General features: G+C 45.6%; 1 protein-coding gene and 2 non-coding genes across 9 annotated transcripts in view; all 3 read left to right on the forward strand.

Annotated features, from left to right (window-relative positions):
* PUM1 (pumilio RNA binding family member 1) overlaps nt 1-12,767 on the forward strand; it is a 58,776-nt gene that overhangs the window by 36,590 nt on the left and 9,419 nt on the right. For 3 of the 7 annotated variants that reach the window (XM_032227241.1, XM_032227240.1, XM_032227239.1), the window contains exons 8-16: nt 218-311; nt 1,089-1,205; nt 2,733-2,881; nt 4,982-5,120; nt 5,228-5,371; nt 6,415-6,705; nt 8,903-9,139; nt 10,735-11,002; nt 12,372-12,501. In XM_032227241.1, coding sequence (XP_032083132.1) covers nt 218-311; nt 1,089-1,205; nt 2,733-2,881; nt 4,982-5,120; nt 5,228-5,371; nt 6,415-6,705; nt 8,903-9,139; nt 10,735-11,002; nt 12,372-12,501 — 1,569 coding nt within the window. The remainder of the gene's footprint in view (nt 1-217; nt 312-1,088; nt 1,206-2,732; nt 2,882-4,981; nt 5,121-5,227; nt 5,372-6,414; nt 6,706-8,902; nt 9,140-10,734; nt 11,003-12,371; nt 12,502-12,767) is intronic. The other 4 variants (XM_032227245.1, XM_032227243.1, XM_032227246.1 and 1 more) reach the window with 2 other exon arrangements.
* Nucleotides 506-594, forward strand: LOC116516271. Its single transcript, XR_004256330.1, has one exon. It is a non-coding gene; the product is annotated as a small nucleolar RNA SNORD103/SNORD85 (small nucleolar RNA).
* On the forward strand, nt 3,531-3,616 carry LOC116516270. The gene has a single exon (XR_004256329.1). It is a non-coding gene; the product is annotated as a small nucleolar RNA SNORD103/SNORD85 (small nucleolar RNA).

The raw sequence follows: 12,767 nt of genomic DNA on the forward strand, positions 1-12,767 counted from the left end.
TTAGGTCTTATTTTGAAGGTGGGGTAGGGCTTATATTGGGTGCACGTGTAAAAATCAAGCCAGCACTTACTTTCTGAGTAGGTCGTATTTTGGGGGAAACACGGTAGTATTATGGGCAGAGACGGACTCTAGGTTCAATGAGCTGCTGGTATTAAGAACATCGGAGTAAAGTTGTAAAATTAATGTGTGTGTTTTTTTTTAATTGCTTCTTTCTTAGCTGTTCCAAAGACCGAATGCACTCGCTGTCCAGCAACTGACAGCAGCCCAACAACAGCAATACGCATTAGCAGCTGCCCATCAGCCTCACATAGGTAAGCCTTCCGGTCCTGAATGGGTACAAATCTGATCGCCTTCTGTGTTCCATTCATCTCTTCGTTAAATAACTCTGGAGACGCTGTTCATTTGTGTTCCCCCCCCCCCCCAAAAAAAAAAAAAAGAGTGCGAGGATAAAGCAGAAATGATGAGTTGATTTTTATGGGATTTTTATATCCTTACCTTTATGGTGTCTGGCAGTGATGATGCTCTTGCCCTCACTGAGACTGAGAGTCTATAATGAGAACTTTTATTGAAAGGACTCATTGCCTCTGAGCCAGACATGAACTGAGCTACCTAAGAGATTTAACCGAGAAACACATTTCTCCTGCCTCGTATTCCTCCCGAAATAGCCTCAACGTAATGTTTGCCCAAGACACTTCCAGTCATTTAAATAAGACTGAAGGCAAACGGAAGAATATATGACTTACTATGGGAGAGGTGGGGTGGTGGTTGATAGAGCAGTTCCAAAAATCAAACATGGGTAAAATGCCCGATGTAATTATTTAAAAAATGGGGGGGAACAAACCCCCTGCCCCCCATTTTAAAGTGTAAGCTCTGTTTGTACATACTAAATCAAAACGAGCAGTAGATTTCTTCAAGGAAGATCTCTGTAGATTTTAAGGCTCTTGTCTTAACGCCCTGAACCCTTTGCTCTGTTTGATCAGAGATATGTTGCTTTTACACACACAACACACACACACACACACACACACACACACACACACACACGAGCCCTGCGGAGGTTGTTCAGTGGGGTTTGTTTTCACTGACAGGTATGTTTTCAGCAGGTTTAGCCCCTGCTGCCTTTGTGCCCAACCCTTACATCATCAGCGCCGCTCCACCAGGGACGGATCCCTACGCAGCAGGACTTGCGGCAGCCGCAACTTTAGGTGAGTTGCTTCAAAATGGTCTTTCCTCTGGGACAGAAGCCCCCCCTCCCCCCTCCCCAAATACTTGAGGCTCTGAGGGACTGTCTTCTTACACCTCAGGGAACCAGGAGTCACGGTATCCTTCCCAGCTTGCTGCCTTCCCTTGCATTGTCCCAAAGGTGGTTTTCTCAAGAGGCAGCTAACTGGACCTCCTGGTTTTCCATCGAAGATGTTTCGCTTCTCATCCAAGAAGATTCTTCGGGTCTCCGAGAAAACAAAAAAACAACCCCGAAAGTCCTGTTGCCTCTTGAAAAAGCACCTTTGGGACAACCATGACCTGGATGAATGAGAATCTCCAGAGTCTTTCCCTGCATTGGGTTTCAGAGCAGCAGGTTGTAGAACAGTGATGGGGAAACAGGGATCCCTGGGTGCCAAAAAGGGAGCGCGGATGCGCACTCATCTGGGCCGCAACCAGGAAGAGGAGCTGCCCTAGGGGGCATGCGCGTGCTGGAAAATGAACTTCCAGCAAGTCCTCCGCTGACTGCCACGCATGTGCAAGTGCCTTTCAGCTGGTTGGCGCTCCTGCTCCCACCAGAAAACAGAAGATCAGCTCTTCTGTTTTCCGGCACTGCCGCACGCACAAAGGCCAGCTGATGGTCGCCTGCACATGCGCGCCAGAAACCTGGAAGAGGGATGGGTGACGCTACGTGTGCCAGGCCACTTGGCTCCGCGTGCCAATTCGGGCACTCATGCCATAGGTTCCCCATCACGGTTGTAGAAGTTTGGGAAGGAAGAGAGCAGGGAAACAAAACTGACCCAAGTACATTGCTTATCTTGTCCAGACTCTCAAGCCGTCAGAGCCCTTGGTTTGGATCCCTGGGCTTGAAAGTATAAGCCTCTCAAGTGAGATATATCTACCAATAAGCAAGTACTTGTTCTGAGTGAGGAGGTACCATTTACGGGTAGTCCACGACTTACGACCGGGATTGAGCCCAACATTTCTGTTGCTAAGCGAGACATCCATTAAGCGATTTTTGTCCCATTTTACGGTCTTCCTTGCCACAGTTGTTAAGCGAATCGCTGCAATTGCTAGTGACAAAGTTGTTTATTGAATCTGGTTTCCCCCATTGGCATAGCTTGCAAGTCACAAGAGATGAGGGCACAAGCCCAGGACGCTGCAACCGTCATAGATACAAGCCAGTTGTCCAGCATCTGAATTTTTTAATCACATGACCCGTAAAATATGGTCAAAAGTATGAAAAAAGGGCGATAGGACACTTTTGCCAGTGCCGTTGTAACTTGTAATGGTCACTGAACGAACCGTTGTAAGTCAAGGACTATTTTTGCCTAAAACTGAAAAAAAAATATAGAAAACTGGGCACATGGCATGGATACCTCCTTCATTCCCTTCTCCCCTTGGGCCAGATGGGGTTCCACTTCAGCTACTCTTCGTTTCTCTTGTTCAGTCGATGGCAGATTAATTTGAGCTGCTAATCCCTGTGATGCTACTAGTAAATGATAAAGCCAGTCCTTTTGTCGGTGTTTTAGGGCCTGCCGTTGTCCCCCATCAATATTATGGAGTAGCTCCCTGGGGAGTATATCCCGCCAGTCTTTTCCAGCAACAAGCCGCCGCCGCCGCTGCCACAAACTCCTCCAATCAACAAACCTCTCAGCAGACCCAACAAGGGCAGCAGCAGGTAAGAGGCGTCGCCTCAAAGACAGCACCTTCCCCCTTGTAATAGGTTGGTGTGATTTAGTTGGTGATGATGCAAGGCGCTCTTGGTAGGTTTCCCGCTGAGCAGCCTCCTCTCGGAGCCACGTTTTATAATGGTAGCAAACTGTTTAATAAGTAGTTCCAAAGCCGGAACCGAGCAATGGAACTTGTGCATTGGGTCTTCGATTATGAGAAATTGCACGCACCAATGAGAAAAAATCTCATTGGTGCGTGCACAAGAGGAGGAGGGGCAGAGAAGAACAGTGGGAATATGGCCGCGAATATTTTCAGAAGTTCTCATTTACACGCAGCTCTTAATCAGGTTCCAGTATCACATTAAGCCATAATGTGGTTTTGACATAGTGTATTGTGTGAACTCCCCTGTCGGGTTTGTTAATCATGATGGATGGTTTAGTATGTTCTATCAATCAGATCTCATATCCTGGATAACGATATGCATATCTATCCTCAAAATAGATTATCCGTCTAGATTTTGGCACGGGGATTGGCAGAATAGTATAATATATTTGATTGCAACAGAATAATCATTTGTTAGTGTGGTTTCCACCACTTGAGGATAAGGAAACACAGTTTGATTTATTTATTTTTCCAAGACATTAAATTCAAAAAGGTCTGGCAGTGATGACACCCTTGCCCTCACTGAGAACGTTGTTCTGTAATGAGAATCTTGTTATGGACTCATATAAGCTGAGCTGGACCTTCTTAAACAATACAATTCTGTGATGTTAAGAGTTTACCATTTCTTTTCTGCCCAATGTACATGGATATATTATTGACGGTTGTTCTCCAAATAATCTACTTAAGTACGTATTTTTATAAGTTCCCATCTATATAAAGTTACAAGTTGCTGTCATAATGGTTCACTGTGTAAAACTGAAATAAAACAGGACAGAATCTCATTGTGGTACCCACGAATTTATATGCCTTCTTTGTATTTCTTGCAGCAATCCATTAAGACTATATTATGGATAATGACGAGGAGTATTAAGTTCAGTTAATTATACTCAGCCATGAAAATCCTCGTGTACCTATCAGTGGTGTCATTTCGGGCTACAAATGCTCCATAAAAGAAGCTCCATGTTTAATTTTTTTTTTCCTGAATGAAATCAGGAAGGGGGCAAGTCTTGATTTTTACTAGAAGGCCATTCCAGACAATAGGTGCCACGCTTGAACACCAACCCTTACAGAGGGTCCCTTAGCAACATTTCCCTTGCAGCCCAGCATTTCTCCACCCCTCCTGGTTTTTTTAAAAAAAATTATTTGAGGAAAAACAGCCCTGAGAAGAGGCATGCTTTAAAGCAAACGTTGTGGCCTTAAGCCTAACTTATATTTCTAGTGCAGTGTTTCTCAACCTTGGCAACTTGGAAGATGTCCGGACTTCAACTCCCAGAATTCCCCAGCCAGCGAATGCTGGCTGGGGAATTCTGGGAGTTGAAGTCCGGACATCTTCAAGTTGCCAAGGTTGAGAAACACTGTTCTAGTGGATGTAAGGGCAATCTGGCTGCAACATCTGTCACCCCATTGATCGCCAGCGTTGATTTGGCTGACCTGGCTGGCTAGGGGGCTGTCCCCTCCCTCCCTCACCGCTCTATGCGCATCCCTCCCGAAGTTGAGCTCTCGGTGGAAGAGGACAACCATCCCAGATAGAAGGAGTGTACCAATTTTCGATCAATGGTATATTTCTAGTGAGACATTCTTAGACGGTTGGGAGGCAGTAGACCAGAGCAAAGATACGGCGATATGGCGGAACCATCATCGGAATCTAGGGTGAATGGTGAAGAGCACAGGAGGAAATGGATGTTTTTATAAAAGAACGTGCAAATTTTGACAGGCCAATAAATGTTTCCTGTAGCCCAACGTTTACACTTCCTGTTCTACAGGGGGGAAAAAGCAACTGCCTGTTTCTGATTTTGCATATATGACATTCAATGAAGGTGTTTTAGGGGAGATGGGCGGTTCCCAAAGATAACAAATGAAAAGGGATGTTTCCATGTTAATTGCAGCATGTTGTTTTCTGCTCCCGATGGTGCTGATTCCTGATACCTACTTGCTTTCCTCCAAGGTTCTCCGGGGAGGAGCCAGCCAGCGCCCTTTGACCCCAAATCAGAACCAACAGGGCCAGCAGACGGATCCTTTAGTGGCTGCAGCGGCAGTGAATTCAGCTCTTGCCTTCGGGCAGGGGCTCGCAGCAGGAATGCCAGGTAGGAGCTTAATTCTTTCCAGAAGAGCAGAGGGGTTCGGAGTGGGGCAACTCAAAAAGCAGAGTTGTAAAGACGACTCCTCACAATGGTCTCATCTGTCTTCATAGGTTACCCAGTCCTGGCTCCTGCCGCCTATTATGACCAAACAGGTGCTCTTGTGGTGAATACGGGGGCAAGGAATGGCCTCGGAGCTCCGGTACGACTGGTAGCTCCTGCTCCTGTCATCATCAGTTCCTCAGCTGCACAAGCGGGCAAGTCTTGCTTAGATACTCTCTGTTGGCAGCACAGAAATTGGATGCACAGTCATTTTAGCAGCTTTGTGTAACTCTTACCGTGTTTCCCTGAAAGTAAGACGTGTCCCGAAAATAAGACCTAGCTTGATTTTACATGAGCTCCCAATAAAGCCCTATCCCCCCAAAATAAGCCCTAGTTAAGACCTCACCCACACCGCTGCACCTGGTTGCACAAGGTTTGTGGGGTGCACGGGTAAAAATCAAGCTAGCATGGGGATGGAGGGTGGTGGAGCTGCCCTACATACCTTAGGTCAGTTCCAGCCGGGTCTCCCATGCTCCATTACCTGCCTTGCCTTGCTGTCCCACTTCTGTGGCCACTTGCCCGCTGCTTGTGCGCATTGTCTCCGGCCTCCGTTTCACCCTCAAAGGCATTCAGGAAAGGCCTCTGCAGCCAAGAAACGAGCTCTGGGTTGATGGACATGGTGCCCCCTGGGCTCCATTTCACCGTCTTTCCTGAAGCCCCAAGGGCTCCTGTGCCGCTATGGCGATGTGGGACAGTGGAAGACACCCCCCCCCCAAAATAAGACCTAATGCCTCTTTTGGAGGCAAATAAATAAATAAATAAATACCTGATCTTATTTTGGGGGAAACACGGTAGATACAATGGGTATTGAAATCTTACGTGCTGAATGTACTGTCTTCCAAGCTCGGCTGTATTCGCAACATAATTAGCTAGGATTTTTTAATTGAAAAAAGAATTGAGTGTTTCTTAAATAAGCGATCGTGGCTAGATTTAGATTTAGCTGCTTTGCTATCATGGCAACTTGCCATGGTTTAATTTAATTTGCCAGAGGGATGCACTAATCTTGACTTCCCAACCGTTTAGAAAATCTCGGGTCCAAACTATACATACAAATGATCGATGGCTTTTCCTAGAAATGAATTTGGATAGATAGCACATTCTGTAAAATAAACGCTGTATTGATTCAGTCTGTGTGAGGTTTCCCATTCTTTGACTTGTTATCCTATCCCCCCCCCCTTTCCCCGTTTCTCTGTGATAGCGGTTGCAGCTGCTGCAGCTTCAGCAAACGGCGCTGCTGGTGGCCTCGCAGGAACGACCAGTGGACCATTTCGACCTCTCGGGACTCAACAGCCTCAGCCTCAGCAACAGCCTACCAGCAACTTGGCCTCCAGCTCCTTTTACGGCAACAATTCCCTAACTAGCAATTCGCAGAGCAGCTCGCTCTTTTCTCAGGGCTCGGCCCAACCTGCCAACACTTCCCTCGGCTTTGGGAGCAGCAGTTCCCTTGGTGCTACCCTGGGGTCTGCGCTGGGAGGCTTCGGAACAGCAGGTAGGAGCAGCTGCTCTCCCGAAGTGAAAGAAATAGTGGGCACCGATGTCTTGCTGCAGGAGGAGGGGATAATGTTGGTGTAGGTCAGTTCCGAATAAAGCTCCCAGTTCTGAATGGATCCAGCAAAGATCCTTTAGGGCAGTGTTTCTCAACCTTGGCAACTTGAAGATGTCTGGACTTCAACTCTTGAAGACTTGAAGTCCAGACATCTTCAAGTTGCCAAGGTTGGGAAACACTGCTTTAGGGCACGTTACTTAGACAGTGAGAACAATTAATCAGTGGAACAACTTGCCTCCAGAAGTTGTAAATTGCTCCAACACTGGAAGTTTTTAAGAAGATGTTGGATAGCCATTTGTCTGAAATGGCATAGCGTTTCCTGTCTAGGCAGAGGGCTGGACTAGAAGACCTCCAAGGTCCCTTCCAACTCTGTTATTCTAATGGGACAGGGATCCCCAGCCCGCAATCCAGGGACTGGCACCAGGCCGCGGCATAACATATATAGACTTATATGCTGCTTCACAGTGCTTTTATAGCTCTCTAAGCGGTTTACAGAGTCAGCCTCTTGCCCCCAACAATCTGGGTCCTCATTTTACCCACCTCGGAAGGATGGAAGGCTGAGTCAATCTTGAGCCCGGTGAGATTTGAATTGCCAAATTGCAGGCAGCCGGCAGGCAGCAGAAGTAGCCTGTATTACTGTACTCTTAACCACTCTGCCACCTCGGTATTCCAGAAACTGGGCCAGGCAAACAAGCGAAGCCCCATCCGTGGGATGCAGACAGCATGCAAAGCCAGGCTCCCTCCAGTCTGCGGGAAAAACCTCTCTCTCTCTACGGAAGCAGTTGCTGATGCCCAAAGGGTTGAAGGCCGCAGCTTTAGGACATGACCCTGGCTTACACATTGTACTAAAGTCACAGTTCTCTCAGGGTATCTCTAGAATTTGGTTCACACAACACAGCCCTATCAAACACCATATAAGTCCCCATGTGAGGGAGGTTGGCAGTTATTAAATATGAGAAATGAATATGACTCAGTGTGTTGTGTTAACACAGCCCATATTTCAATTCATTGATATCTATATATGAAGGAGTATTTATTGCTATGTTTGTTTGTATTCTTCTAGCCTTTTTTGTGTGGTCTTCCCTATTCTATTTAAACACCTCAAAAGTATTATATTAAAATTGTGACTAACCCAAGGTTTCTCAGTAAATTATGTTCCACACTCTGGATCTCAGTACTTGAACCCTTATATCCCACTGGTTCTTTGCTAAATGGCCGAGAAAGAGACTGAGAAAATAATTCTCGGGGAAAAAGAAAACCTCAGAGAAATGCCATATCCTTTTCAATAATTAGATCCCTCAATTCTTGAAATCTCAGGTGAGGAAATTAAAACAATGTGTAAAACAGGATGCTGGCATTCCAACAAGATTTTGCAAGATTTTAATTTCAGAGTTTTTCAGATTTAATTTTTTTTAAAAAAAAATGATTTAATGTGGAGAATGTTATTTGAAGTTTGGACACTACTTTGTCATGCCTGTTTCTGTTAATTTGAAAGAATTCTAATAGCATTTGGAGATATATTTTTCGCACTATAAGACGGACCGGACCATAAGGCACACATTAGCTGTAGAGGAGGAAAACAAGAAAAAAAACCTCTGCCTCTGTCTCCCAGCATCCATCTGGTATTCATCTGGCTAGCATCCTTGCAGCAAAAAGCCTGGTCAGCTTCAGCACGTTATCGCAGCCCCACCATGTGGTTCATCAGGGCTCTGCTCCATTGCGCCCTCCGCCGGTCAACTGAGCTGAGCTGCTGCAGCCACTGGAGAACGCTGGAGCCTTTGCTGGTCGGATCAGCCTCCTGGAATACTGCTGATCAGCTGTTCTAGGTGACAGGTGCTGCTGCTGATTGCCGAAGCCACCATTTGGTGGCGGCGAACAGTGGCAACAGTGATAGGTGATGGTGGTGCTGCCATCGTACCAACCCCTCCCCCCTCCGTAATAGTCGCTCTATAAGAGGCACAGATAATTCAACCCACTTTTTTTGGGGGGGGGGGTTCTTATAGTGCAAAAAATATGGTAATTCTCAGTCTTTCAGTTTTGCTTTGATAATTAGACCCAGCGGGTATCCTTCCTCTTCAGTATCCTCCTTTCCTTACTGATGAAACCTTTCACTCCTCACCTCCTTTCCTTTCTGTTTCAGTTGCCAATTCCAACACAGGAAGCGGTTCTCGCAGAGATTCCCTCACAGGCAGCACTGATCTCTACAAGAGGACATCCAGCAATTTGACTCCTATAGGACATAGCTTTTATAATGGCCTTGGATTTTCCTCTTCACCGGGTCCGGTAGGCATGCCTTTGCCTAGTCAGGGACCTGGTCACTCTCAGACTCCTCCACCATCTTTGTCTTCTCATGGCTCCTCTTCAAGCCTAAACCTTGGTAAGGATACTGCTGTTCTCACGGGTTAAATCGGCATCTTGGTTGAAGCTGTGGCTGCTCGTTGTTTCCCACCTGGCCCACTGCTTGCAGGAAAACTTGCTGTCCTCCAGATGGTTTGACTGACAGCTAATTCAAAATATTGGAAGGGCACCATTTTATCTACTGTTATATGCTTAAATGATTTATATTGCTTGGTTAGATATTCCTGCAGACATGACAGGGCCTCAAAAGTCCAAAATCTGAACTGGCTAGGATTCTTCCTTCTTGAACCTACCCCCCCCCCTCTGCAAAACTGTTTTGTGGGCCTAGCAAGATTGGACTCCCTGCTTTGCCCAGTTAAAGAAGTTCAGAAGACTTCTATCTTATAAATGATCTGTAATCCTTACAAAGCTGCTTTTTGTTTGACTCAGCCAGAAATACCCCAAAAATATTCCTTTTGTGAATGCTGCTTCATTAAACTGTTATCTCTTTAGTCTTATTAGCCAAGAGCTTTTCCCCTTACTGGCTTTCGACCCTAGCCTTTTTTTCTTGGTCTGAAAGATGATGGCATCCCAGGAAACAGAGTGGCTGTATATGCAAAAATGTGCTGGATCCAGGATTGTTCCGTGTTTGGCTCTTGATAGCGTTGCACACCTGTAGGTGGTAGATAACATAATTTCATACCCAAGGTGTATTGATCAAGGCATGTCTTCTAGAGAAACTGTACAGGTTGCTTTTCCGAGGTTGCATATGTTAGCAAATAGAAAGGTGGAGAAGTGTGGGATAATACATAAGATGTTCCAGTAAGGAAGTATCACCAGTGGCAGTCGAAGTAGAATGTATGTGTTTACATACTATTGAGCTGGAAATCTCTCTTAAGCAGCAGCAAAGTTATGCTGTTGCTAAGCGATAGGTCCCGACTATTTTTCTGAGAAAGTAACAACTACTCATCTGCTTAGCTCACTAGTGTAAAGCTTATTCTGCGGCAGCAAAGATGTGATAGAAGCTTGGTTTTCTCCGAGGGTGCTTTCTTGTGGGGAGAGAGCTGTCTCATTTTAACCCTCGTCCATTGGGGACTTTTAAAGCGGGATATATATACTGACTAGGAGTGGTGGGGTGGCCTAGAGGCAGAGCGCTGTCCTCACAATCAGGAGGCTGTGAATTCGATCCTAGGTAGAGGCAGATATTTCTCTCTGGGCACCCTGAGGATATAACTGCCGAATAAAACTCCGCATTGGCGTCAGGAAGGGCATCGGGCCAGTAAACACTCTGCTAGCTCCATTCAGTTGCGCAGACTCCACCCCGCAAGGGATAATGGGATCGTTAAAAGATGATGATGATGATGATAGAAACTGACTAATCACCTCTGTGGTGCCAGTAAAGAAAGGGGCGAATGTTCAAAGGACATGGAAACCACAGCTCTTGCCCTTATGGCTAAAACCAACCACTGAATGATCACATGTGCAAAAAAAAATATTTCTAGTTAAAAAGTCTGTCCCACTTCAGTTATAGCCTGGGGAAATGACTCCATGTGTTTTCAGCTTGAGGCATTCTTATTAGTCACTTATTATTAGCTACCTCTGGTATTTTGACATTAAAAAAAAAACTCCTTGCAGGAGGTCTCACAAATGGAAGTGGCCGTTACATCTCTGCTGCCCCCGGAGCTGAAGCCAAGTACCGGAGTGCAAGCAGCGCTTCCAGTCTCTTCAGTCCCAGCAGCACCCTCTTCCCGTCCTCGCGTTTGCGCTACGGGATGTCCGATGTCATGCCCTCCGGCCGCAGCAGGCTGCTCGAAGACTTCCGTAATAACCGGTACCCGAACCTGCAGTTGAGAGAGATTGCTGGTCACATTATGGAATTTTCCCAGGATCAACATGGATCAAGGCGAGTGGGGAGAACGAGCAGAGGAGAACTTTTGTAGAAAAGAGCGTGGGAATTCTCCCCTACCCCCCCCCCCACCCCAGGGGTAAGCACCTCTGTCAAGCATAACGTTTGAGTAGCATTCTGCAGGACACGAGGGAGCCCTGCAAAATTGGTGTCAACCCTGAAGCAAATCTGGCTGAGGCCATCTTTGAGGTTTCAGGGTTGCCACAAGGCAGAAAAGGGGACAGTGGAAAATAGATAGCTCGGGGGGTTTGTAGTCAAAACAAAAAGTTTTCCTGTGGGAACCAAGGGCATTCCAACAGGTGCTAAGGAGAGGAGGAGCAGAGTAAGCAAGCAACAGGCCAGCACCTCTATTGAACAATGCGACTGATGATTTGGGGGAAGGGGAGAACTTTCACTGTTTAATTAGGTGAAAACTGCAGGAACTTTCAGTTCGTTTTCGCCAGTTGTGCCAATACGATGTACCCAATAAATTGTTCTTTGAGGAATCTGCCTGCCTCGGAGTTCTGCTTTCTAAGGGTGCATTACTTGGAACACTGACAATCAGATTAGCCTATATTCCTATTTATATTGGGGAGATTTTTGTTCTGGTCTCTCTGAGTCAGTCTTCATTCCTGGCAACTAAATAACAAATCCATACTATTCTTGGCAATTGTTTCAGAAGTGGTTTGCTATTGTGCTCTTCCTAAGGCTAAGTAACTGACCCAAGGACACCCAGCTGGCTAAAATGTGGCTAATACAATTGCATGTTTCATCCTCTTTTCACCTTAAAAAATATACTTTGAAGTCTTGGGGAGATCATCGAAGACCTTCAGGTTTGGCATGAGGCTGAGACAGTCCATTCCTATAAATGTTTTGAAATAGTTTCTTTAAGGAATAGGACAGTATCATGGACTGGCAGCAGAAACTGCGTAAAAGTGTCCGAAAGTTTGCAAAAAAAAAGAGGAGATTCTTAAAGCAACTTAAAAAACTTTAAGTGTTTCCCTTAGAGGAGGTGTTTCCATAGAGGAAATACCTCAGAATCTAGGAGCCACTTGTTTCTAAAAGCTCTTATTGAAGGGGCTGTCCTGAGGCAAAGACATAAAGGAAGATTTTTCTGTAAAAAGGGGTTTATATGCTTCAGCATGCTGGTAGCAATTGGATTTATCATTGGATTTATGCTTATTTTGAGTTAAAATCAATAGGGAATTGCTGGCTGAAGGGTAATGTGTAAGTTAACCTAGTAGAAAACTTCAGTCCTGTTTATTATTTGTTTTATGTCAGGCAAATCAATGCTAGGCACACTTCTCTTACTTCCATAATTTCAAGTTTTTAAAATACGCACCAACATCAGCCATACAAATTTCTTGTTTAATTGTGCCCTCTCCAGGTTTATCCAGCTTAAACTGGAACGTGCCACCCCAGCTGAAAGACAGCTTGTCTTCAATGAAATCCTACAGGCAGCCTATCAGCTGATGGTTGATGTCTTTGGAAATTACGTAATTCAGAAATTTTTTGAGGTGAGTCCTGTTTACCGCGCTATTTCCAGAGAAGGTATTGTTTCCATTTGGCTGAGCAGCAAATTAAGCGGAAGGATTCAGGAGTTGGCAAACTGTTTCAGGGGAACATCCTTGTTTCCTTCCCACCCCTAATCTCATGCAGTCACGATGATATCACTTTGTGAAATCTCATGTGAGGAGAAGGCAGAAACCTGTGATTTGACAATCCTGCAAAATTTTTGGCCATTTTAAAACACTATAAATGAAGTGGGTTTTAACCTGCTCTG

The sequence above is a fragment of the Thamnophis elegans genome, chromosome 12 (assembly GCF_009769535.1).
Source record: "Thamnophis elegans isolate rThaEle1 chromosome 12, rThaEle1.pri, whole genome shotgun sequence".
Classification (NCBI taxonomy): Eukaryota; Metazoa; Chordata; class Lepidosauria; order Squamata; family Colubridae; genus Thamnophis; species Thamnophis elegans.